General features: G+C 33.9%; 1 protein-coding gene across 1 annotated transcript; it reads right to left on the reverse strand.

Moving 5' to 3' along the window:
- Window positions 1-1134: 1134 nt before the first annotated feature.
- LOC105764227 (acyl-coenzyme A oxidase 3, peroxisomal) lies at window positions 1135-6879 on the reverse strand. The gene is made up of 13 exons (XM_012582744.2): window positions 6315-6879; window positions 4888-5005; window positions 4674-4781; window positions 4343-4515; window positions 4151-4250; window positions 3961-4035; window positions 3688-3818; window positions 3154-3289; window positions 2951-3070; window positions 2483-2629; window positions 2298-2402; window positions 2116-2217; window positions 1135-1508 (listed from the first exon to the last, which is right to left on the reverse strand). Exons 1-13 carry the CDS (start codon window positions 6782-6784, stop codon window positions 1263-1265), a joined length of 2031 nt encoding a protein of 676 aa, XP_012438198.1. The 5' UTR covers window positions 6785-6879; the 3' UTR covers window positions 1135-1262.
- Window positions 6880-26524: the final 19645 nt, after the last annotated feature.

Raw genomic sequence — 26524 nt, forward strand, 5'->3', positions numbered from 1 at the left:
TCCAAAACCAAGCTTATTTTAAAAATATGGTGAAAAAAATATTATAATTTATACATATTAAATATTGAAAATTTTAAAATATGTCTTTCTGAAGTTAACCGACCCATTAACAAGTAATATTGTTCTCGTTTAAAGTTTTATCTCCTGACTTTATGAAGAGTTTAAGTGCCAGAAGTTGACTAAAAAGACGACAAGTTCAACAGAGTGAGATTGGACTACCTATCAAAGAAATGTGGGCATTTATGCTTTGTAGGGTTTGAATCAATGTCTTGATATGGCATTGTTGGACATCTAGATGGTCATGCGTCATGCACTATCTAATCCGATAAGGCATTTTATCTCTATAAAATCGTCAATTCTTAAAATAATCTCAAATCACAGTTTCTCCACAAAATTGAGAGAAAATCTTAATAAAAAAATAATTCCAACCTGTTCAAAGATACTTCAACTTCTGGTGGAGACTTGAAAAACAAAAAGGTGCTGGATAAAGTATTAGCATAAACAATTTGTTTTGACAAAAAGATGCCTAAATTAGTTGGAAATCCAACTTTTAACTTCCGATCTAACTGGATAATTGTTGGCCTAGTGTTTATTGTTCCATTTAGTAGAGAAGAGGTTATGTTGGATTGTCACAATTAGACTGATGAAATCAGTATCGGTAAATTCCGAACCTATATTTATTCGTACATATGACAAGGTTGTTTTAATTGGGTTGACTCGAGAATTAAGATAGATCAATTAAATTGAATAAATTAAATCATATGATTTTTTAATGATTTGTTTATTCAAACCGGTTAGACAACTGGTGATCTAATCAAATCAATTTTTTATTCAATTTAAATATTTAATGAATGTGAATATTTTGTGAATAATGTTATTTAATTCATAGTAATATTTTAATCTTATAAAATTTATATGAGAAATAATTACTTGAGAAAAATGATTAATGCAGTTTTTGTTTTTTAATACAACTCACACAACTACAAATAGACAATTTCTACAAGTCAAACCCATGACGTGGATTGGAGTGTAAGATGGTGAACGCCCCCTCGAAATGGAACATTCAAAACCTTTTGATGATACGGTATGATGAATAGAAAAAGCAAGCAACAAAAATATACATACATGGGGCACTTCCTAAATAACAAATATAAATGTATTATATGAACAGAATTTATTTTTATGAGTATGTTGGGGTATAAACTGCTTAGAAAAGAGTAAAGCTTTGGGTTAGGTGCAGTTGGTAGATTAACAACATCCTATCAATGTTGAGCCGAAGACCAAGAGTTGGCATCAATCCAGTTAAAAGCAATAGGGCTAAGGAAAGCATCAGGAATGCCAAAGGAACTGACCAAAGCAAGTGCATGCGGTCGAAGTTCACTGCATATTTTTGTTATTTCTCTCCTCACTGTAGCAGCATTCTCAACTGACAGGTACCCATATCGGAGATACGCACCATCTTCCAGACAATTCAAGGCATACAATGATCTCAGCATACCCAGCACATCCTGCACAACAATGAAAATGAAGATTCAACAGCCTGTCTAATGCACAAAAGACTGCATATATCTTCTCATGCCTTCAATATTTGAAGTGACAAACATGCAAAGTTATTTTTATATCAGATGATTTCCATCCTGCAAATCCCGAGAATTTTACCCATCTCTTATCCTATATATATGACTGCAATTTTCTATTCATCTCTTCTGATCATATCCATCCCACCATATCCTGCAACGCAACTTCAGACAACGATGAAGTTTGAGTTGTTTCTGGTTAGGTTAAGCCAGGTTTTGGACAAGTTTTGAAGTCAGTTTGGGTTGGGTGAGTGATGTTTTCCATTTAGAGTCAGATTCAGCCACTTCTACAATCCTAAAAGGTCCTAACAATCAGGTTCAGCCACTTCTACAATCCTAAAAGGTCCTAACAATCAGGTTCAATTAGGTTTTAGTTGGGTCCTTTTATGCACAAGCTATTGACTCTTAAATTTTTGGTTTTAAAAGGGCTGGCTTAAGTGGTTCAGATTACGTTCATTTCACCACTTCTAAATTAGAACGAATACCGAGCGGATGCTACGGCTGGATGCTCATTTGAGATACATTCTCTAATACTAACCTTCAATGAACAAGCAGCTAGAGTTGCTTCTGCCTCAACAAATGTTTGTAATATTGCTCGATCTGAAAAAGCTTTTCCCAAGTCCTCTGCTAGCTGATAACTCTGGTGTGAATAAGCGACTATTAGACTAAAAGGTGGATAAAAAAGAATAGAAACCTAGATAAAAGCAAGTGCTTCCTCACCATAATGAACGCGTGCTCTTTACTTTCTCCCTTGGCTTGACACTGTGAGACTTCCGCAACAAACCGATTCAAAAGATCTCTCTCCCTTAAGCACAAGACATCCATCTGAAATAGGACAATGGTCAGAGATGCCCACAATGGTATGTGGAATTACCAACAGTACAATTGATGCTAATCTAATTTACCTGGAATTGGCTGCATCTGAGGGTAGTCGTAGTAAGCTGTGATGGAATGACAGGGCAGGGCTTATTCATGTGTTCTAAACCCAGACCCTTGAAAGCCTTGTTTGGCTTCTGAGCTGCCATGTATTCAGCAAACAGAGCTTTGCTGACCTGAGTTATCATGTTCAATCATAAGTTCCACTGTTTAGTTGTCAATACATTAGGATGTTGTGAACCCAAAATCCATGAAGCCTATTAAAATGACCTACACATCTTGCAGGCCATGGCCAGGGGACTACATGCATCATATGGGTCATTTCAAGGAAAACAAAATCCAGTAAAAACCCATACATAGAGAACTCATTCCCCAATTCTACATCTGCTGCTTTCATTTTACATTGAGGTCATATATTCTCAGCCAGTTTAGTTGTAAGTTGTAACCAACTGTCCTTGTCAAAGGAAATTCGTAAGGAAAGAAGAAAGCAAATTTACCTGCTGCATTAAAATATTATTGTCCCCCTCAAAAGTGGATTGCACATCATGTTCAGCTTTTAGATGACCAACACGATTCTCTGTCTTTAGTCCTTGTCCTCCACAAGCTTCGCGACATTCCTGAAGCATTCAACAATTGAACGTCAGTAATGGCACTTAATGTTGAAATGGTTCAACTTACTCCAAAATTGTCTGTAGCTCACCTGAAGTATTTGCATGTTACTCCATGTAAAAGTAGCCTTGAATGAACTTGAAACTACATGAATGATTTTGTTTGACTGGGGTGTCCTCTTCACATACAGCATTTTCAAGTAATTTGCTCCAAAACTCATAGCATACCTGCAGCATAAAAATGAAAATAAACAAATGAGGGTTTAGAACTTACGTTAAACGTTCAACAAACACTTAGACAACATACGTTTTCTCTATACATGCACAGAAAAGAATGACTAATCTTATCTACCAAGCCAGTGAAGAAAAAATTGTTATGATGAGACTTGCTACAAGCACAGTACTTACGTTTCAAACACAAACTGGACTTAACAAGAGTTCAGGAGAATATATATACATATATATATACATTTCCTAAACTACCTCTAAACCCCTCCAAACTCCAACTAACTAAATTGGAGGATTACACTCTTAATAGTGCTCAAACCCACAACCTCCAAATTGCTACAACAACAACGGTGCCAACTGGGGTAGCACTCTGATCAAGAAACTGTGCATATACTTACGTCTTTGCAAGGAGAGGCAAGAGTCGTCGTTGATGACTTGGGTAATCAAGCAATAAGACCTCAGGTTCCTTTGGTTTAAGAGAAAAAGCCCGCCTTGTTAGAGCATATCTAATGGCAATAGCTAAACCAACCTGTAAGGAGAGTAATGGCATGATATCAGCGACCTTTACATTTGATAGTAGTGGCCTGCCACCCATACCCAAAATACAAAAACATGCAAATTTCTTCTGCCAATAAAAACGGACAAGATGCTTAGAAAAAAATGAGGTATACCTTTGACTGGTAAACTGCATTAACTGCAATATTAACACGGCCTGCTGTTAGAGGGGCCAGGAATGCAGCAAATCTCTGAATTAAAGCAACAGACATGTAAGAGAAACCAACACAGTATTACCAGCAAAACAGTTGTAGTACAATAAACGGCTCTAGAGCAGATACCAGTCAACTCAAATATAAGAAGTACCTGATCTGGGTCTTTTATAGCACTTAGATATTTTCCATCAGGTGAAACATCAGCAACTGAATTTAATAAGTTCTCTCTCGGCACTCGAACATTGTCAAACCTGAAATAACATGAGCAGACCTTTAATATTAGAATTTTTCTAAGAAAAAGAAGAGACTAAAGAATCCATAGTAGAGTGTGAGTTTACACTACCAGATTCTACCGTTATCAACACCATTTAAACCAATTTTATGACCACAGTCAGCAATGCGAATGTTTGGACATACATTACCATCAGCATCCCTGATCTGGGCTATAAGTGCATGAACCCCTTGATTGGTTCCATTGATATTGAGCTGTGAAAAAACAATTGTGTGTGTTGCATGCTAGACAACAAAGCAACAACATAAGTATACCATGTCAGCATATACACAAAACAGAGGGAAGGATAATAAAAACAGCTAAATAAAAACTTCACATTACAAAGGAATCTAAAAACAGACTCCATGGAGAGAAATGGTATTTGGTTCTAAGAGAAGCTTACGTTGGCTGCTCCGCCAATCCAATACTTTTGTGCTGATTCACAAGGAGTATTAATGACAAACTCCCCTGTGTTTGAGTCATATGTTGTTATTGTTTCAATGCCGCGAACCTAAATACAGTAACTCTAGAATAAATCAGGAGCAAGAGGAAGACTGCATAAAAATTCGGAAAAAGCATGATTCTCCTTACTAAAGGATTAGACAACCTTTACATACATTACTTCCATGCCCCAACTCAGTCATTGCAAAGCAACCTTTGATCAAGTAATTTTCAGTGTCCCTCAGCCACTTGTCATGGTGGTGCTTTGTACCAAAAAATTGGATGGCACCACCCCTGCATACATTATGACAATAGTAGAACTCAGTTCCAAATTTTCTTACTTTCTACTTTAACCTTGTCGACTAAAAAGTCTGAAACCCTTCCTATAACAATGGGTTAAATTCATAAATAAAATGTAAGGCAAGCAACAAAAAGCTCTCGGTTCCATTAAATTTCAAACTTCAATACACTAAGACTTTGTTGGTTAGTTTCTTTTGATACTTATATCTTTTGCTATTTGATCTTTTATTCTTCATTGCTAACAGGTAGGATCATATTTAACTAAAATAAACAAATTGAAAATCAATTAAAACAAGGCATTGTGTTGTATATTATAAAACAGAGTAATGCAACCAAGGAAAATGAAGAAGAAATGAATATACAGTTAATAAAGACACTTCAAGGGAGCTACTACTCTTAAGTGCAAAAGGGCTCTTGGTAACATTTTTAAATATTACCATGAAAAACTGCCACTACAAAAAAAAAATGCAGCCCAAGCTTTTCTTGAACATATTTAACCAAAACTAAGAATTTGAGAGAGAGAGAGAGAGAGAGAGAGAGAGAGAGAGAGAGAGATGAGTAGTTGAATATAAGAAATAGTTCAATTCAGTGTAAATGAATGCATTCATAGAAACTAACAAGTGCTATGAAAGTATTCTTTTATAGAGAACTATCTGAAATCTTGAAATAATATCCCTTCATGAAAAGTCTTCACAAAGTTATATCTTGTCCTACATACTAAATTCATAAAAACATGCGACCTATACGATTTTACAACTTCTGTTTAAAATCAAAACACTTGAAATAATTTTGGTAGACTTCATGATAACATTTTCTTACTCAAAAATATAAAAATTCTAATGGTTACTCTTTTTATGTATTCAAATCTATTTTTACACCTAAAAGCAAAGTAAGGAAATAATGCATAAAGGAAGTCTATAACTTTTAAAGTGTGTTTGCTTGGGTAAAAGGAGAAAGTAAAAATTGAAAAAAATTTTTGAATGTGCTTAAAAAATGAGAGAAATAAAAATAAAAGGTAATCATCTTATCTTCCAAATTAGAATGATAAAAGAGAAAATTGTATATTAATTTATTTTTAAATGTTTTATTTTATATCTTTAAAATTTTCAACGTAAAATTATTCTTCTTTTCATTTTCTTCATCAGCGCTTATAGAAAAAAATTATATTTTTTATTTATGAAAATAAAATTATTCAGAAAAATATATTTTTCATATTTCTATGTAGAGTTTGAAAAGTAAAACGAAATCCAAAAATTTAGATTAATCTTAAGAAGATAGAAAAGAGAAAAGGCAGATAACGCACCACAAGAAGAAGTGAACTCCAAGCTTAATGGAGATGGAATGATCGAAGAGACCCAAAACCTCAAAGCAAGCGAACCTTCTCATCTCAACTTCTTCTCCTTCCCCCGTTAACCACCCTTGGAACACTCCCCTCTCGAACAAATACTCGATGCGTTTCCACGTCATCTCCCGCTGCTGCTCCATGGACTGGTTATAGTCCGGCGACACAAACACCTTCCCTCCCCTCACTCTGGGATTGAACACCTTGCTCTGCGTGATCATCCCAAACAGCCGATCCCGCTCCTCCAGGTCGTGCCCGTCCATTAGCTTCCGCATATCGCTGATGTCGAATGCGTATTTTTCGGAAAGTTCGGGCGGAGAGTAGTTCAAACAGGCGTTTGAAGAAAGAGAAGGGGTTTGAAAGGACGAAGTAGGAGGTGATTGGAGGAGGTGACCGGTTAGGACTTTGGTTCTCTGAAATGCTCGATCCATTGCAGAATAACGGGGTTTTTTTTTTTTTTTTTGCCTGCCTTTATTTGTTTGTTCAAAAGAGGAATACTGATGATGGTGGTGGTTGCGTTTAGTATTTTTTACATTGAAGCAATCGCGTTTTGACTGGATCCAGGAAGCCGTTAGGTTGGGTTGGTCATCCGGGGTTAGGTTGGTCAACCAACTATCTACGTTTAAATAATCTGACCTTATCCGTATTTCTCAACTTGCGCCTTTTTTACAAAGATAATATAATAAATATATTAAATTCAAAATTGGGTTATATGTTATATTAATTACTAAAATGGTATAGATAAGATGGTGAAGGGTGGTATACAGATGGCACCACTCTTGTTTTCTAACAATTGTCCCATACAATTAAAAAACAATATTTTAATATGTGAAGTCTTTGTTGATAGGCCATACCTAAATATTGAATTTAATATATACTCGTTTTTATATATGGGCATAGTATTTGGGGTGATGTCATATCAATAGGTGGCACTAGTGATCCCTCTTTGGTAGGCGGTGCTAGTGACCTCTATCTAATAGGTGACAACGGAGAAGAAGCAAATTTGGGGATATTATAACTATGGTCCCCTTTCGTAATTTTAAAATTGGAGAAGTAGTTTCTTTATTTAAAAAAGAAAGTAGAAGGGAAGAAGAGAGGGAGAAGAAAAAAAAGGTAAAAAAAATTAATAGAGAAGATTAAAGGAAAAGAAAGTTAAGAAAGAAAGGAGAAGCAAAAAAAATGATAGTAGAGAAATGGAAGGTGAAAGTATGAGTATGTTTTTTTTTTAAAATAGAATCGATTAGAAATTATTTTGTTACTAATTTGTTTAGTTTGATGCTTATTGTGATTTGTTATAAATGTAATTTTTATGTTGTTTTTAAATTATTTTAAGTTATTTTGTTAGTAATTATTATAAATTAATTGTTAGTTAGTGATGACACTAGGGAAAAATAGATAAATACTGAAATTAAAAAAAAACTTAGTTTCTGTCATAGATATTGGAAGAAATGACAATAAATCTGATATTGCCTGATGAGATAACAACTTCAGCACAAAGAGAGAAAGTTGATAGGATGATTAGAGAAGTGTAAGATTATAGAATGAAACAGAAGAAACATAGTTCACCACCTTATTACCATAAATCAAAATATGCAAGAAGTGTTATGGAAGATTCATGAAATAATTAGAAAGAATAAAGTGCGATAATTGACCCTAAGAGGGACATTAATAAAACGGTAGCATCAAATGATTTTAGACCAACTTTGGAAGACATTGGTACCACGAACCTATTGGAATATAATTATATACTACGTGAAGTTTATAATCTCTTATGGAGCAAAGAAAATAGCGAGACAAAGTATAGGTTCGCTAAAGTTGACTAGGAAGCAAAATGTCTTTGACATGCCATGGATGGATAAATTAGTTGTTAGGAAATTACTTTATAAATTCAATACCTGTTATAAAGATGGAAGAGGAAGAAGATCCTGAGGAATTTCCAAAATGGATTGTAGAAGATGAATTTGAAGAGAATTCAAAATTTAATATAAAGAATTTCCCAGAGGAAGATACAGAATCGAAGATGGAAGAAAACGTAGAAATGAGTTTAAGTGGTTAAATGCGAAGGTAAAGTAAAAGTTAGAGACTAGAAAATGTGAAAAAAAAATGAGTAAATATGGTTGTACATGTACGAAATGAGAACTTAATGTTGATATAATCTTGAGCTTATGAATGAAAAGTTTTGCATACTTATATAATGTTGGTCTTTTTTTACTGATTATTTTTATTAAAGTAATTTTTTTTTGTTCGAAATTGTATTAAGAATTTTTATTTCTTTTTAATGATTTAGTATTGAAGATGAATAATTAGTTTTTGTATGCGTTTATTTCAATGGAGTAATTTTGACAATAGTTGGATGTATATTTGAATGTCGCCAACAAATAGCAATTAGATTTAATAGAAATGTCTCAGTTGATTATATAAAGAAAATGATTAGTGCAAAAATTGTTAGACATTATGGAAAAAGGATCTCGAAACTTTTCTACAAGTTTCCAATTTCAACAGATCCCATCAAATTCACCAAGATAGAACTTGTAGACGATGAAGACGTGGAGACAATGGTCGCTCTTTATTATGGGAATCGGAGTGACCAAAATGCAACGATTCAGTTATTTGCTGAGTTAGCTTATGTGGAGCCAATTGAAGATCCCATTCCATTAGGTGAAGAACATTTATAGTCAATCGATTTTACGCGGGATCGACATCGATCTTAATGCTGCATCCGAAACTGATGCGGTTGGTGATGACGGATGCGATAGTAGTGATCCTTCTGGTCACGAGGTCGATAGTGATCCCGATGTGGATGAGGTTCCAGGTGATATTAACGACAAAGGCGTAAATGACGATTGAAATGTTAATGCGTTGTGATACACAATAATCTTGGGGCACACATGTTGTTCATAAAACCCGATGTGATGCATACAGTCGAGTTCCTGGAGTACCCTAATATACTACCTGCTTACCGAATGACCGTAGATTCTAATCTTGAGGAGTTGTTCGTGGGCCAGAAATTTGAAAGCAAAGAAGAGTGCGTATTTACCAATAAGCGGTATAGCATGAATGTGTAGTGGACTACAAAGTCATGTCTACACCGACGTTAAATATTGGGGAGTGTTAGAGGTCGACGGAAGGTTGCAATTAGTGGGTACGAGCTACATTTATCCAGAAGTCACAGATGTGAGAGATACGAACATTTGTTAAGCCTCACACATGCACTTCAACACGTATGACAGAAGATCACCAGAAACTTGATTCCAAAACTATTTGTGCATGCATTATGCCAATGGTGAAGGACATGCCGACCATTAAATTTTCGATATTGATTGCTGAAATGCAAGCACAATTCCAGTATCGAGTATCATACCGGAAAGCATAAATAGCTAAATAGATGGAAATGGATCAATTATACAGAGATTTTGATACGTCGTACAATGAGCTATAAGGGTGGATAGCCACTTTACAGGAGTACGTGTCGAGAACTGTCATTGAGTTAGAGACACGACTTTATTACGGCCCAGATGACCAACTACAACTGGGGAAAAAAAATTTCCAACGAATGTTCTGGACGATTGATCCATACGTGCGGGAATTTCTCCACTACAAGCCATTTGTGTAGGTAGATGGGATCTGACTATACGAAAAATATATGAAGATCCTTCTTATTGCGGTTGCTCAAGACGGGAAAAAAAATATGCTCCCGATAATGTTTGCCATTATGGACAAAGAGAACATAGAATCATGAGATTTCTTCCTTACGAACTTGTGGAAGTATGTTGTTAATGATGATAATATCTGCATCATCCCTGATAAAGGAAATAGAATAATTACCGCCATTAAGCGTTCCGGTGTACCATAGAAATCTTTTTACTGCATCCGGCACATCGCGAAAAACTTCCATCGAAAGTATAAGAATGCAGACTGGAGGAAATAAGTTTTAGAAATGGGTAAAGAATGACTTTATCTTTTCAATATACATTTTAATGTTTAATTCGTGACTGTAACTAATCTTTTCTTAATATATACACATCGTACGAGCTAGAGCCACACCTTTTCCGGCAAAGGATGACTAGACTTGAAAGTGACATGGAAGGTGAAATGAACACACCTTTTCGACAGTGGTTGGGTACCATAAAGCTATGACAATGGGCTTAAAGTTTCGATGAAGGGTTTCGCTATGGTCATATGACCACCAACTTGGCAGAGGGGGTTAACTCTGTGTTGAGAAAAAACCATGACATCTTTTGATTTCATCTATGTTCTTGGCTACATTCTATAGTCTGGCTACCTTGATGCTAAAAATGGGATAGTAACAAGTCAACCAGATGGAGACGGGATACATGTTTGTCGAAGATGTCAAAGATACAATCGTTGCGAATCGTCGGAGGGCAAGGTCGATGAATGTAGAAGTATATTCAAAACATTTTGAAATGTTTTAAGTTACAGAGACCATCAATCGTCGACCCGATATACCACCTAGGTCTTATGAAGTTGATCTCTGAAATAGACGGTGCGATTGCAAGAGGTTCCAGACATTTCATTATCCATGCGCGCATATTTTGGTAGCATGTGCTCTCGCCTCACTCAGTGTTGAACAGTTTATCGATGAGGTGTACACTTTCGAACGCACGTTGCGTGTTTGAGAGAACAAGCTCCCCGTCCTACTTGACCTATCTACAAGAGAGGTTTCGCCGATAACTTTCGAGCTTATCCTAGACAAAGGGTTGCGTAGGAATCCAGAAGGTCATCCACAATCAACTAGAATCCATAATGAAATGAACATTAGAGAGAAAACTAACAGGAAACTTTGTGGCATATGCAAATCAGTTGGGCATAATAGGAGTAAATGCCAGCAGCGAACCTACCATATTAGACAATCGTTGCAATCGGGTAGGAATTGAGCTAATGTACTCCAATGTATCTAATTTATATTACAAAGTTTGTTCCAAGTTTGTTCCAACATGTGCCAATTAAAATTACAAAGTTTGTTCCAAGTTTGTTTCAACACCTGTCATTTAAAATTACAAAGTTTGTATTTTTGCATTTATATTTTACTATAATTAAATAAATATAAACTTGATTATTTAAATTACAGAAACTCCTAAACTTGATGGTTTGATGGTATGGTCCTAGGGGTATATTTTTATGGTGGTCAGTGTTCATGTTGCGGGTGATCGTGGCGATCAACATTCTCCTCACTCGAACCTGAGAGTGTGCTAAACATAGTAGAAAAATCATATACCCCAAACGTCATCAATGATGTTGGGTTGGGAGGAGTGGAGTACTGAGGTGGACATGGGGCGGGAGGAGTGGAGTACTACAGTGGTAATGGGTTGAAGATATCAAATGTCGTCGTTGATCTCAGATCAGGTATATTAAAACTGGATCCCAAAAACTCTGAATGATATCTGTGGCCTAACGAGCCTGAGAAATAGTCATCAAACCCCAAGTTTAGATGATAAGAGTTATCCCCAGATTGTGTATGAGATTGGTTGGATTCAGGCTCTAGCTCAGACTCTAGCTCAGGTTCAAGCAAGGGCTCTAGCTTGGGTGTAGGAGACGTATGTGGAAAAGGATGATCGTATGCTCCAAGTTAATACATGTGCAAGGGGATTACAATCGATTTCCCACAAAATAAATATGGTTTCCCCATATCAGAGTACCACTATATGTACTCTAACGAGGGCTGCAAATCGAAAGAAATATCCATCTAAGGTCTCCGCACCATGCGGTTGTCCCACACTGCAATATATTATTAATGCACTACTGCCCAATTATTTCCGTGCTTTCCTCTATTGTTAATCCCATGGGTCTTCCCCAATTGCATTGGCAGAGCCGGGATATACTGTATGCAACTGAACTGCCGAAATACTCGATCGTTGTTATACCAGTCCACTGTCTGGAAATTGATAATAGGTGCATTAATGCGCCACATGTGTGAGTGAATATGGGAAGATGAGGGAATAACAGTTGCAATTTTCGGCAAGGAATAGGGCATCTAGATAAACTGCACAATTAATAAAATAGTTAAATTCTAACACGATTCAAGTAAGATATACAAAGTAATTACATGTTACGAATATTAGAATAGCTTACCCCTTCCCTAGTATGTTGTTCAATCATCAGGCGATATATCGGAACCGTGTATGACCTCCCGATACCCGGATTTGTACTCCATCTACGAAAAAAATAACTTGTTAGAATAATATCATTAGAAAAAAATTGTCAATTAATTGCTATAATAGGTAAGATTTTGTCACCTATTTACGAGTGGAAAAACATATACTTGGTGACTAACAGATGCCAAGAATGACATCCAGTAAAGAGCCCAAGATTGTAGCGATATGAGGCATCCGTCTATGCCCATGGCAAAAGGCTTTGTCATCCGACAAAGCTTGCGATACAACATAGCTAATACTGCAGAATCCCAACAACATGAATGGACATTATGCAAATCAATTAACCTAGGTAAGTACATCAAATGGACCTTGTTGTTGTTTGCATTCAACATGAGCACACCCCTTATAATGTGTATAATGTACGCTCGAACAGCGCACATCACCTCCCACTCAGTGGCATTAATAAATAAATGCTTAAAATTGACCTTCAACTATAAAAACCTCAAACCTGTAAATTTCGACTCAGCATCACCGGACGAGACTCCTAATAGGTTATCACAAAGGGTAACCAATTCAGATATCGTACTTACGCTAGTTACTGCACTCCCGTCGATTGGGAGCCTTAGTTGTAGTGTAACATCCTCTAGAGTGATAGTGCACTCCCCACACGACAAATGAAAAGTGTGGGTCTTCGGGCGTCATCGCTCGACCAAGGCGGATATTAAGTCGTACCACAAATCAAACTTCCAGATCAATGTCACTGACCCGAATCCGAGTAACTTCAAGTATGACATTAGTCGTTCATCCAGGGGATATCCTAAACCATTCACGCGATCCCTTAATGCGTGGTATGGGCACTGACACTATTAAATTATAGAAATAGTTAATATAGCATAATTTAATTTCGTAAATGACGTGAAACTTTTTATAAGGGAACTCGTGAGTAACAAATAACAATTTATTACCATCTTATTAACTGTGTTTGATATGTGATTATCGTTATTAATCAAAGAACCCATTTCAATATTTGTAATTTTAAAACAAGGAGTTCAATTAATTTGTTACAAAAAATACATTTCGATAATTAATTTGTATTTGAGCATTTTATCGCGATAATAGAAAAATATTATTAAAATACGAGATACGTGACATCCTAAATGTAATAGCACATTTTGATAATTTATTTTTAAGGTGGTCCATTTTAAATATTTATTAAAATTCCTAAATGTAATAGAATAAATTTTACAATAAATACAATACAAAAATTTCATTACAAAAATACTAAACAGTTTTGTCCACATCACATTTTTGCTATACTATTGCAGTATATAATTAACAAATTAAATAAAATATCTTATAAATTTCAACTCAATGGTCCTATCTTTTACCTACCTACATATAAAATAAAAATTTATGTTAAAATAATAGAAACTATGAAAACAAAATAAACCTAGTTGGTTGGACTATATGTTGTTATGTGCATCTAATAATAAACCAAAAAAATGCCCATAAAAAATATAACAAAACATCACATCAATTCCAACTAAATAGACTCATCTTTTACATACATAAAAAACAAAAAATATTTATGTTAAAACAACATAAACTATCTCAACATAATAAACCTAATGGGACTAATGTTGTTATTTGAATATAAATAAAAATAAAAAAAAGCATAAGACTTTAAAAATCAAGCGAAACATACACACACTTTCGAAATAAATCAAACAACCTTCCTTTTGTACCGAAATAATACCTTACAAAAAATAAAAAAAAAATATCGGATTCTGAATTATAACATTTTTAAAATAAATAAAATAGAAAATAACATTTATAACCTATAAAAACCCTAAACTAAACAAAAATACATTAATTACTTTTTTTTCAAACCCTAAACAAACAAAATCCACAAATCTTTTTTTCTTAACCTCAAACTAAACCCCAAGCTAATCCTAAACTGACCCTAAATCCTTTATTCCTTAACCCTAAACTAACCCCAAATTTCTCCTTTGATTTTCTTCTATTCTATTTTGCTACTCTTTATTCTTTCCTTCTCTTTTTTTCCCCTTCGTTCTTTTCTTCTTCACTGGTTTGTTTTCTTTCTTTCTTTCACTTTGGGGACCATTATAAGGTCCCAAACAGCGTTTACCATCCATTTTCACGAGACCCTTAAGGGTCTCATCCCATCGGCAGACGCATCAAAGCAGCAAAGTAATCCCATCCATGCTAGACTAGTGTCGCATGTCAAGTAGGCTTCACCAGGTTCTCCTTGGGCTGTGTGGACTACAGGTTATACGGGTTAAAACTGTAACACCTCAAAACCGGTCTAAATGTTATGACCGAATCTGGCGATGTCAAAATTGTAACACCCCTTACCCATATTCGACGCCGGAATAGGGTACGAGGTATTATTAGAAGACATACATTTGCATATGTATTAAACCGAGTTACAAAATTTCATCCGAATTAAAACTTTTAAATTATTAACGTGCTTTAATAATTCTTTACAACATATCCTCGAAATATTATATTCATAACAAATAGGGCCTACGAGACCCGATATTTACTCATGTAATTCAAAGCTTCATTTCCATTTCATTTAATTCACAATTTCTCATGTTCACAATTCAAATCAATTTCTCAATCCAATATATATATTTCAATCATCTAGTTACACGAACTTACCAGGCTAAATTGCGAAATACCAAAATTCGGGACATTTTGGTAATTTTCTATTTTCCTCAATTTTCACCCAATCTTGATATAAATTAATATTTCATTCAATTTATTAAATTAAATAATAAAAAATTCATTTCATGCAATTTGATCACTTTTGACATTTTACCAATTTACCCTTAAAATATTACTTTTATTCAATTTAGTCCTTGAACCTAAAACATGCAAATTGGTCATTTTAATGAGAACTCATGCTAGTTGAATAATCATTTATTTTCCTCCTTCTCCTCTCCATTCCACATCCTTAATGTATAATATGCTTATATGTAACATTATCTATAATTCCACCATTTATTTATATACTAATTCAAAGCTGTCCACTTGAGTCATAGTAACTAAATTATTTATATCTTGAGATATGGAACTCCAAATTAAGATCCGCTAAATTCCTATGAAACTAGACTCACATATCTTCTTACCATAAGATTTTCAGAATTTTTAGTTTAGCCAATAAGTACAGTTTATTCTTTAAAGTTTCCCCTGTTTCACTGTTTGACAGTTCCGACCTCTCTTTACTAAAAATTAATTATCTCATTGTACAGAATTCGGATGATATTTTCGTTTGTTTCATTTGAAAATAGACTCAATAAGGATTCTAAGAATATAAATTATAACTCATAATTATTTTTATTAAATTTTTTATGAGTTTTCAAAGTCAGAACGGGGAACCCAAATTCATTCTGATCTTGTCTCACAAAATTTATTATATCTCATGATTTACAATTCCATTACTTACACCGTTTCTTCTATGAGAAACTAGACTTAATAAGATTTAATTTCATTTTTTTAATCCTCTAATTTGATTTCCAAAATTTATGGTGATTTTTTAAAGTTAACCTACTGCTGCTGTCCAAAACTGTTTTAGTGCAAGATGTTGATTACTAAGTGTATAACTCCCTAATTCCCTTTCTCTATAATATTTCCCATCATTTTCACTTATTTCTCTTCACTAATATATCAAGAACATAAGACTTTATTTAAGAAAACTCTACTATAACATCATTTCCATACTTTTTTCAACAATAACAAACTTAAAAATATATTAAAATCTTGATGTTCTTACCTTGTGCTATTGATTTCAATCTTTAACTTGATTTTCTCTCTCCTCCAGCTTCTATTTCTTATATTTCTTGAATCTAACTTGACATTCTAGCTCCCCATTGTCTCCTTATTACTTTTCTCTCTTGTAAGCTATGGAAATTCTTTTGATTTCTAGGTGAAAATAGTGAATTTTTGGTGAAAGGACCAAATTGTAAAGAAAGCAAAACTTTCTTTCTTCTCTTCTCTTCTAACGTTGGTTGCATGGAAAGATGATAATTTTTTCATCATCTTTCCTCCCTTTTATATTAAATAACATTTATCTAATTAATTAATTAAAAATATCACAAACATCATCATTACCTTCTAGAATTCTCTCTCTCTCTATTTGACCATTTTTCCCTTCATAATCTTTTGAAATTCCATCCTTGAGTCATCACTTAATTTGGTAAAATTGCAATTTAGTCCCTCAAAATTCTTCACCTTTTCAATTTGGTCCTAATTCATCCATTTTCCTTAGTTTCTAGATTATTCCACCCTTAAAATACACTATTGGTCCTTCAATTTTTTCATATTTACACTTTAACCCCTCAAATTTTGAGTATTTACTCATGGGCAACAAAACTTTTCTCACTTTTGCAATTTAATCCTTTCTTGAATTAATATGTCATAATATACTTCCCAATGTTGACATAACTCAATATTACCCTTTTTATCACTTTATTTCTTTATTTTACTATATCAAGGATATTATCTTACTTACTGTAGTAATTTTCGGGGTATTAAAAAAACGGGTTATACAGGGTGTATTTTTTGTTTGGGTGCCGCCTACCAAATGCCCACATTTGATTAAAAAAAATTTTCATATAAGGAAACTGAAACTGTTAATTTTAGGGTGGTGGTGTCGCCTATCCACCACCTTCCTCTGTGTTGGCCATACCATTCCCATAAATAATTTTGGGAGAAACCTATTTTCGAATTTAATATATTATTTTATATTATTTGTGTAAAAAAGCCTCAACTTGCAATTATTTATACAATTATAATAAACACAACTAATCATTTATCTATGCCTAACTCGCGATTTATATTTTTATGTAAATTCTTAGCTTAACTACTAAAAGTCGTGGCTGACCCCCAATAATAGGGTTTGCGTCCGAAAAGAATAAAAAAATAAACATTTAGATAATTTTTATAAAATTTCAAAATATTATTTTTTATTTCTATGTTTTAATTTTTTAAAATTTTTAAGAATCAAGACTAAATTGATAGAATGTATAAAGTTGAGGGCTAAATTTATTGATTTCTTTTAGAATTATAATCAAATTTATTGAATATGTTAATATTGGATGGCTATATTTATTATTATGCCAATAAAAAGGGTATATTAATATTCTATTAATAATTTAATGGAGAAGTGATCAAAATATTAAATTTTAATAATGTTAATGACTAACATAATTTTTTTAATCCGAGTGACCAAAAAGAGATATATTAATAATTGCGTAACTATTTGTATAGCTTACCATAAAATTTTAACATAATAAAAAATTATTAAATAATTAGAAGTATTATATTACTAAAATATAAATACATTATTTTATATATATTTATTGAAATATTTTGATTAATTGATGTATAATTACATAAATTTATTATATATTTTTAGTACCACGAAATCTTACATTACAATTTAGAGAGAATGGAATGTTAACACCAAAATTAACCCTAGGCCTTAAAGGTGTCAATTTTAATCACTTGCACTTTTGGATTGTTGATAATTAACTTATTATATTAAATGAATAAAAATGTTAAAAGCTTTAAATGAAAATAAATAAAAATATTTAAAAATAAAAAATTAATAAATTTAGATTATGACACATACGATATTGATAAAAATTATGTAATAAATACATTTATAAAAAATGATTTAAGAAACAAATGAAGCTTTAGTTGAAATAGTAAAGATATTAAAAATTATGGTGTTTTGGATTTGAATCTCATCAAGTGCATTTTTCTAGCACGAATGCGTGTAGAAACTATATAATTAGAATATAGATGTTTTTAAAATAAGATACAATAAATAATAAAACATATGATATGAAATTAATTAATAATGAAGCGTTAATTGGAGTGGTAAAGTTTAAATTCTATACATGTTGATGTCATGTGTTCAAATTTCATTATTTGTAACTTTTTATTGGCTGTATATAAAAAGTAAAAGATAAAACTAAAAGTACCCTCACATCATATAATTTATTTTAAATACAAAAAAAAGAGAAGAGAATATATTTATCATGTTGGTGAAAAGAAAATCAAATATTAAAATTAAATTATAAAATTCAGTATTGAGTTGAGTAACTCAATCAATGAAATTATGCATACTAGTTCTATAGCACACTTGTATTGTGGGTGAAAAAAGGCGGATGAAAAGAATATATTTGTAAACATTTTATATTAAATAAATGTTTGAAATTTATGTGACCTAAGTTCAAATCCTATCATAATATTTTTATTTAAAAATATGAAAAGACAAAAACATTTTCAAAATAATACAAATTACTTTATAAAATGAGGACATTTTATCTTTTTTCAACTGCAAGTTGATATTTGGTTAACCTATGATTGAAATATATAAAAATATAAAATAAAATTTAACAATATTATATTTTACTTTTTATAAATACTAGTATCATGGGTTGAAATTTAAACATATATAAATTTTATATTGATTTTATTAAAATGTAAAAGGACAAAAATATTTTTGTAAAAATATCATTTATTTTAAATATGTAAGAATAATTTAATAATTTTTCAAATAAGTTAATATCTAATTAACTTGTGACACGTATTCAAATAAAATAGGCATAATGTAAAAAATAACCCCTAACTTTTGACTGTTTGTTCACTTTGGTCCTTTATCTTTTTTTTGGAGCACTTTAACCCCTAATGTTTTATTTTTTTTGTCAAATCGGTCTATTTTTAATGGACATGTTGACGTGGCCATTAAATGTTTAACAACGTTTGTAATACACTATTTTGCCCTGGTCTAAAAAGGCCCAAATTACAAGCAAGCCTACATGGCCCAAAATGAAATAAAACAAGGACCCAAATTGCAGTGGCCCAAAATCATCAGAAACCCTAGGGTTTCTAATCTTCAGCCGCAGCAACCATGCCCTCCGAATCTCCACGCGCTCGTACCTGCACAGCAAAAAAAGAAGCAAAGCAGCATATGGCAAGAAAATATTAAAATCAAATCAAGCAGATACCAGAAGATTTCTTTTTATTTTTTCTTGTTTCACGATTGCTATAAAAGCAATCTTAAGATACTGTAAATGTGGATCGAAATATCAATAAAAAACGAATATTTCATAAAAAAAGAGCAGAGAATACAACGAGATCAAAAAACATCAAATATCGGAGGTTAACATCTATTTTCTTGCTTCGTTTCAAGATTTTTCTTTCATTTTTTATTTTTTTTATTTTTTTACATGCGAAAATAAAATAAAAAGGGAAAAAGAAAACGACTCACCTTCGTTCGAGTCTGAAACGTCATTGAGACTGTAGAGGGAGCCACCCCCGAGGATCGGTGGCCGAAAGGTTTCTTGCCTGCTTTGAGGATTTTTATGGTATTTTGGTGTTTTCGAGCCCGGATTTGGGTTTAGAGGGACTAGAAAAGCTGAATAGGGGATTTTCCCCTTTTCTGGCCACAGCAGACAGCGGTGCTATTGCCGGAGGCCGGTGGCCGGCACGGTGGCCGACAATCGGCCGGTGCTCGGACCCTGGCCGGACGATGAGGGAGGGGAGAGCTTTTTGAAAGTTTGTTTTTGTTTTTTTAAGAAAAGGCTTAAAATGAAATTTTTTGGGGAGAGTTAGTGGCTTAAATAGCCCTTCAAAACGGCGTTGTTTTGGGCATGGGCTGACACGACTCCGACCCGACCGGCCTAGGATCCGCGTGTTTTTAAGCGGAGGGGTAAATTGCGCTTTTAGCCCCTCCGCCTCCTAATGTTTTACAATTGAGTTTTTTTTAAATTTATCCCTTCAATTTTTTTTTGATTTCAATTTAATCCTATTTGAACGACGCCGTTTTGAAGGGGAAGGGATAATTTCCTTTCCAGTCCCTCTGAATTATTGGCGTATTCAATAGGGTCCTCCAGTCTTCAATTATTTGCAAATTTGCCCCAGATTTTTGTCTACAGTTCAATTTAGTTTTTTTTCTTTATTTTTTTAATTAATTAATAATGTAATTATTTTTTTATATATATGTAATTATTTTTTTTATTTTTTTCAGAAATCTATATATGTATATATTTATTATTTATATATGTGCACATGAGTATATAATTTTTTCTAACAAATATTTATTTATTTATATATATACGTATATATATATATATATATTAAAATGCTCAAATGTACATTATTTTTTACACATATTTTACAATATATATGTTTATATATTTCTTTTATAAATGCGTTATATATAATCATTATATAAATTCTATAATCCAAATTTTATATGTAAATCCATGTTTTTTCCATAATTTCAACATGCATATTATATACACACCTTATATTCTTTATTGTTTACTCTTTTTATTTTATAAGATTTTTATTTCCTCACTCGTTTATTCATTTGCGTTTTCATTTATATTCTAAAGAATGTTTTTATTTTGTTCATTTATTTGATGTTTCGCATGTCATTATTTTTATTATGTACATTATTTTCGTTTATTTATTTGTTTATCTTATTTCTACGCCATAGTTGTATTTATTATTGTATTTTACATTTAATATAACATTACATCATCTTTTTACTCGAACTTAAAAACATAAAATTTTTAAAATAGAGATAATACTCGTATTTAGGATTTTTCAAGAAAATTGAGTCCTAACGTATTGGGTTCCAATTTTCTTCGTTAAATCTAACAATCGAGAATTGCTCTTTAATCAAAAATAAAATGAAAGGCTTGTCGTCGGGAATTCAATATGTTGTGTCCTAATGCATTGGATGTGACGTGTTGATTTCTCGAGATAAAGATTTTTTTAAAAAAAATTAATAAAGGAAATATTCAATGTTTGGGATTTTAAGGGATTGTGCCCTAATGTATTGGGCTGTGATTTCTTCATAAATTTTAAACAATTGAATATTCTTTTAAATTTTATCACACAAACCTTTTGGACAAACTCATCTTGAAGAAATAAAATATCGTGCCCTAACGCATTGGGTGTGATGTTTTCTGTTTCAAAATGAGAGAGTCTTAATAAAAATTTTTAATTTAATTAAGGATCGTATTTTTAACTCTCGACGTTAAGACATTAATTAATCAATTTGGTACCAATTTTTGGGCGTAACGAGGGTGCTAATCCTTTCTCGAATGTAACTGACTCCCGAACCCGTTTTTCTAAAAAACTCGTAGACCAAAGTCGTTTTAGGTGATCCAATCACACCTTAATAAAAGATTGGTGGCGACTCCAAATTTTCATCGACAACTAATTTTTGTTTTTTTCAAAAAAAAATAAAATGGTTTCAACAGCTTGGAGACTCCACTGGGGACTTTAAAAAAATAAGAGAGTCGAGCCACAAAGTTGATTAATTTTTATCTTATGGTCGAAAAATAAATTTTAAAATTCATAAGATCCTTTTGCATTCATTATTTTCCTATTTAATTGATCTAAGTATTTTAGTTATTTTTGCATTATACATTACATGAGTTGAACGATTTTACCCTCTAAGTGGGAGTGATAAACTATTCTTTCGTGAGATTTTCACCTCCGTATAGGATAGTGGATCACTTTCGGGATACATATGTACCTATGCCTTCGTGAGATTTTCATCTCCCTATAATCATAGGGAAAATGTATCCCTCTAAACCGAACTTGATCTATATGAGCCTATAATGGGTGAAGATCGATGAATCTGCTGGTTTGGGTACCTTTGCCCTAGAAGCCGAACTTCAAATAATAAACCTTAGGAATCCACCTTAGGTAGAACTACACTGAACCCTAGTAGATATCCGAGTAGGTATTTTACTATTTCTTGATTATATTCTATGTTTATATGATATTGACTTTTCGTGTTTTATTTTGATTGCATGACATGGCATTTCATTTCATCATAAAAGGCGTCGGTTCATATTCAGTTGCTAGATAGAAAGCTTATCATGGAAAAAGGGTTTCTTGATAAAGTGGAGGATAATGCGGCTGTCCGAACTTGCTCTGAAACAATACAGTGAGAGAAAGGCGATAGTTTGGCTGATGGATATGTATCGAAATTATGGGACTTTACTCGCATCAGTGTAACTCAAAACAATCTGCAAGAGTTGAGGGAAATCTGGGATCAATGGAATGACAAGGTTAGACAGTTATTTTATAATAATTATGGGGATTTGCCTTATTTACTTGATGTGAAGGTAGACAAGCACTTGTTTCGAGCCCTCGCCCAGTTTTAGAATCCTGCTTACAGCTGCTTCACATTTGGGAAGGTCGATTTGGTGCCTACGATAGAAGAATATGTGGCTTTACTCCGATGTTCAAAGTTTCAAATAGAAAGGTCTACTCGAGAGCTGTAAATGTGCCAACCTTTTCGAAGAAGCTGATGAATATATTAGGGATGAGTGAGCAATAGGTTGCTGCACGGATTAAGAAAAAGGGGGATAGCAAGTGCATTCCTTGGAAGAGTTTGAAAGATTTAATTCTAACATACCCAGATGTGAGGAAGAGGTTAGACGTCTTTGCTTTGAGTATATATGGCTTAGTTGTCTTCCCTAAAACTTTGGGACATATTGATGAAGCAGTCACTGATTTATTTGACCGGCTTGATAAGAGGGTTACACTAATTTTGGCATTTTTGGCAGAAACCTTCAGGCCATTGAGTGCATGCCGAAAAGCGGGAGATGGTAGATTCATTGGATGTGCACAGCTCCTACTCGCATGGTTTCACAGTCACTTTTGGAAGGTTGATAGGGTTTCGTACCAGGTTTTCTCCGAAAATTATTTGCCACTAAAGGAGATTGTAACCACACCGAGGAGATACGACATTTCGGAGGAGAAGTGGATGGCAATTCTTCAAAATCTTCAAGAAGAGGACATCTAGTGGAGAGCTCCTTGGTTGCTTCCAGATGAGATCCTGTATAGATGTGGTAATTTTGATTGGGTTCCTCTGCTTGAAATTTGGGGAGCTGTTGGATATATCCCATTGCTAGTGCTAAGGCAGTATAGGTCAAGGCAATTTATACCTGCGACCCAAAGAATGGCTGATTGTGAATTCTCATACAGGGATGATGGTTATAGGAAAATGATTCAAGAGATGTCTAGTCCATGAAAACAGACTCGCCGAATGAAGAGGTTAGCTGTGGGTCCGATGATAACTCCTAAGTATAATGAATGGTGGGTTAGGAGGATCAATGATAATACACCTAAGTCGAATCAGGAAAACAACCAGTCAATAGAGGAATATTTGCGGGTTGTCCCTTCTGAGTTGGAAATTATAAGACAAGATTTTGAAAGAAGAAATACAGATTTAGAAAAGAAGATAGAACAAATGGAGGGAGAGAAGGTGAGCTTAAGATTAGACATAGACGTTCAAAAGCTCGAAACTGAGAAATTAAGAAAAGGGAAAACCAAGGTCGAAGAGGAGTTGGATAGTTTGAAGATAGATTATAAAATGTTGCGTCTGTCAATGAGAACTGTTGGGCTGGGAAAAACTTCAGAATAGTGACGAGCAGAAATTCGAGAAGAAAAGGACAAAGTTGATAAATGGGAACAGAAATTCCAAGAGGTTCAGACACGAAATGATGCTTTAGAGAAGAGTTTGTCAGAAAGCCAAAAGGAAAAAGGCGAGTTAAAGGATAGGGTGACCGAGTTGGAAAGATTTCTTCGTCAATATCGAAATCAAAACTCTGCAATAGAATTGAGAGCAAGCTTAAGCAAGATTGAGAAAATGAAGAAAAGAATAGAAGAGTTAGAAACGACATTGCAAAATTCTGAGATCCGGATCGAGTGCTTGGAGGCAATTGAAAGTCGTAATAATGAACAGCGTCACTACTTTCGGAATCAAGTTAGGAGCAGAGATCATATTATGGAGGAAGTTGTGGTCCAGATTCGTGAAGTAGCTGATCACATACAGACTTTAGCAGTGCAGACCGACATGTTGAGTGTGAAGTATGAATTAGAATCGGATCGGGGGTAAGAGTTAGCTTTGTTACTTAGGAAGATTAGAATTCTGAGTAATAGGGCAAAGCTTTATTTGTAATTCACTTTATGTAAAGAAATTTAATTTCTAATAAAGTTTTCTTAAATGGAATTGAATCAAAATTGACGCCTTTTTGCATTCATTTCATGCATTGCATTTGCTTCATATGCATTAAAAAATATTAAAAGATTATAATTAATTTAAAACACTCATTAGTTAATCTGGAAACCAACCAACCCACCAAACACTGCTACGATACTCGATCAAAAACTAAAGACATGGACCAAAGGATGGAAAGGCTAGGACAATTCCAAAAAGAAATGTAAGATCAGCTTCAACAACAAATGAAGGAGCAACTCGAAAATATTCAGCAAAAAATGATGGACAAAATGATGGAATCTCAGGGGAATATGATGACTCAATTAACTCAGTTGTTAACTAGGGGAGCTGATAAAGGAAAGGGCTCTGTGCTCAATGTTAAAGAAGGAGACAGTGAGGGACCCATTTATCCCCTAGGCTTTACCCCTCAGCATGTTGAGGTATATTCGCGCAAATCTTCTGTCACCATCCAGCCTCAGCAGTTTCAGGCCGGTGTTACAACACCAATGAATTTTCAGGCTAGATTAGGCTCTAATCCCGGAGATAACCTTGTCAATCCTGTTGTCCTTGATTTCGATGAAACAGCTGGAAGAGAGAAAATGAAGGATGAATTGCCAAAATAGCTCGAAGAAAAGTATAAATGGCTGGAGGAAAAATTTAGAGCGATGGAAAGTACTGAGAGCTACCATGGGATTGACGCTAAAGAATTGAGCTTGGTTCCGGATTTAGTACTCGCTTACAAATTCAAAATACCCGAGTTTGAGAAGTAAAATGGAACTAGTAGCCCCAAAGCCCATATTACCACGTTTTGTAGGTGGATGACTGGGTATGTTAATAATGACCAGCTGCTGATACATTGTTTTCAGGATAGCCTCACAGGGGCAGCATCCAAGTGGTACAATCAAGTGAGTCCTATCAAGGTTAATTCATGGAGAGATTTAGCACAGGCATTCATAAAGCAGTACAATCAAGTAACCAACATGATACCTGATAGAATCACTTTACAAAACATGGAAAAAAAGCCCGGTGAAAGTTTTAGGCAATATGCACAGAAGTGGAGGGAGGTTGCCGTCCAAGTTCAGCCATCTTTTCTAGAAAGAGAGATGACAATGCTTTTCGTTAACACGTTGAAAGCCCCATTTATTACACATATGTTAGGAAGTGCTACTAAAAGCTTTTTTGACATAGTTATGAATGGTGAAATGATAGAAAATGCTATCAGAAGCGGGAAGATAGATGCTGGAGAAAGTAGCAAAAGGCCGGCCTCGAAGAAGAAGGAAAATGAGGTCAACAATACAAGTTCATATAGCAAGGGATATTCAAAGATGATTACGGTGAATCAACTGGGAAAAGTGGCTGTTAACCAACAAGGATCATCAAAACAGGGATCTGACACAAGACAAAATACGGAGAAGCTTCAATTTACACCAATTCCAATATCGTATAAGGAGCTATATCAGAATCTATTCAATGCACACGTGGTTTCCCTTTACTACTTGAAACCTCTTCAGCCTCCGTACCCCAAGTGGTACGATGCAAATGCACAATGCGATTATCACGCGGGAATCGTGTGACATTCCATATAACATTGTACGGTGTTCAAAAAGCTGGTTGAAAGACTAATAGGCATGGGCATTGTTAAATTGGATGATTCGCCCAGTACAGAGAATCCGTTACCTAATCATAATGATAATGTAGTGAGCATGATAAATGGGAACATGGGTAGAAAAATCAAGGAAGATATCGCAGAAGTGAAAATTCCTTTAAGATGGGTCTGGAAGAAGACGGTAGAAAGGGGGTTGTTTATCTTGGATCCTGAAAGAAGCTGTGGAGGGAAAAACTACTGTGAGTTCCATCACGAGGAGGGACACGAGATTCAAGAGTGTGTAGAATTTAGGGCTTTAGTTCAAGGCATGATGGATGACAAGGAGGTGGAGTTCTACGAAGAAGTTAAGGAAGAAGGAAATATATGCGCATCTGAATCAATGAAG

This window comes from Gossypium raimondii, chromosome 12, assembly GCF_025698545.1.
Source record: "Gossypium raimondii isolate GPD5lz chromosome 12, ASM2569854v1, whole genome shotgun sequence".
NCBI lineage: Eukaryota > Viridiplantae > Streptophyta > Magnoliopsida > Malvales > Malvaceae > Gossypium > Gossypium raimondii.

Excerpts from the sequence above, each read along its gene's own strand:
- LOC105764227 (XM_012582744.2), bottom strand. The coding sequence starts at position 6,784 with ATGGATCGAGCATTTCAGAGAACCAAAGTCCTAACCGGTCACCTCCTC. Across the intron at positions 4,782-4,887 it reads AGTTGGGGCATGGAAGTAAT|GTTCGCGGCATTGAAACAAT; the intron begins GTATGTAAAGGT and ends TACTGTATTTAG. Across the intron at positions 4,516-4,673 it reads GGATTGGCGGAGCAGCCAAC|CATGCAACACACACAATTGT; the intron begins GTAAGCTTCTCT and ends TTTGTTGTCTAG.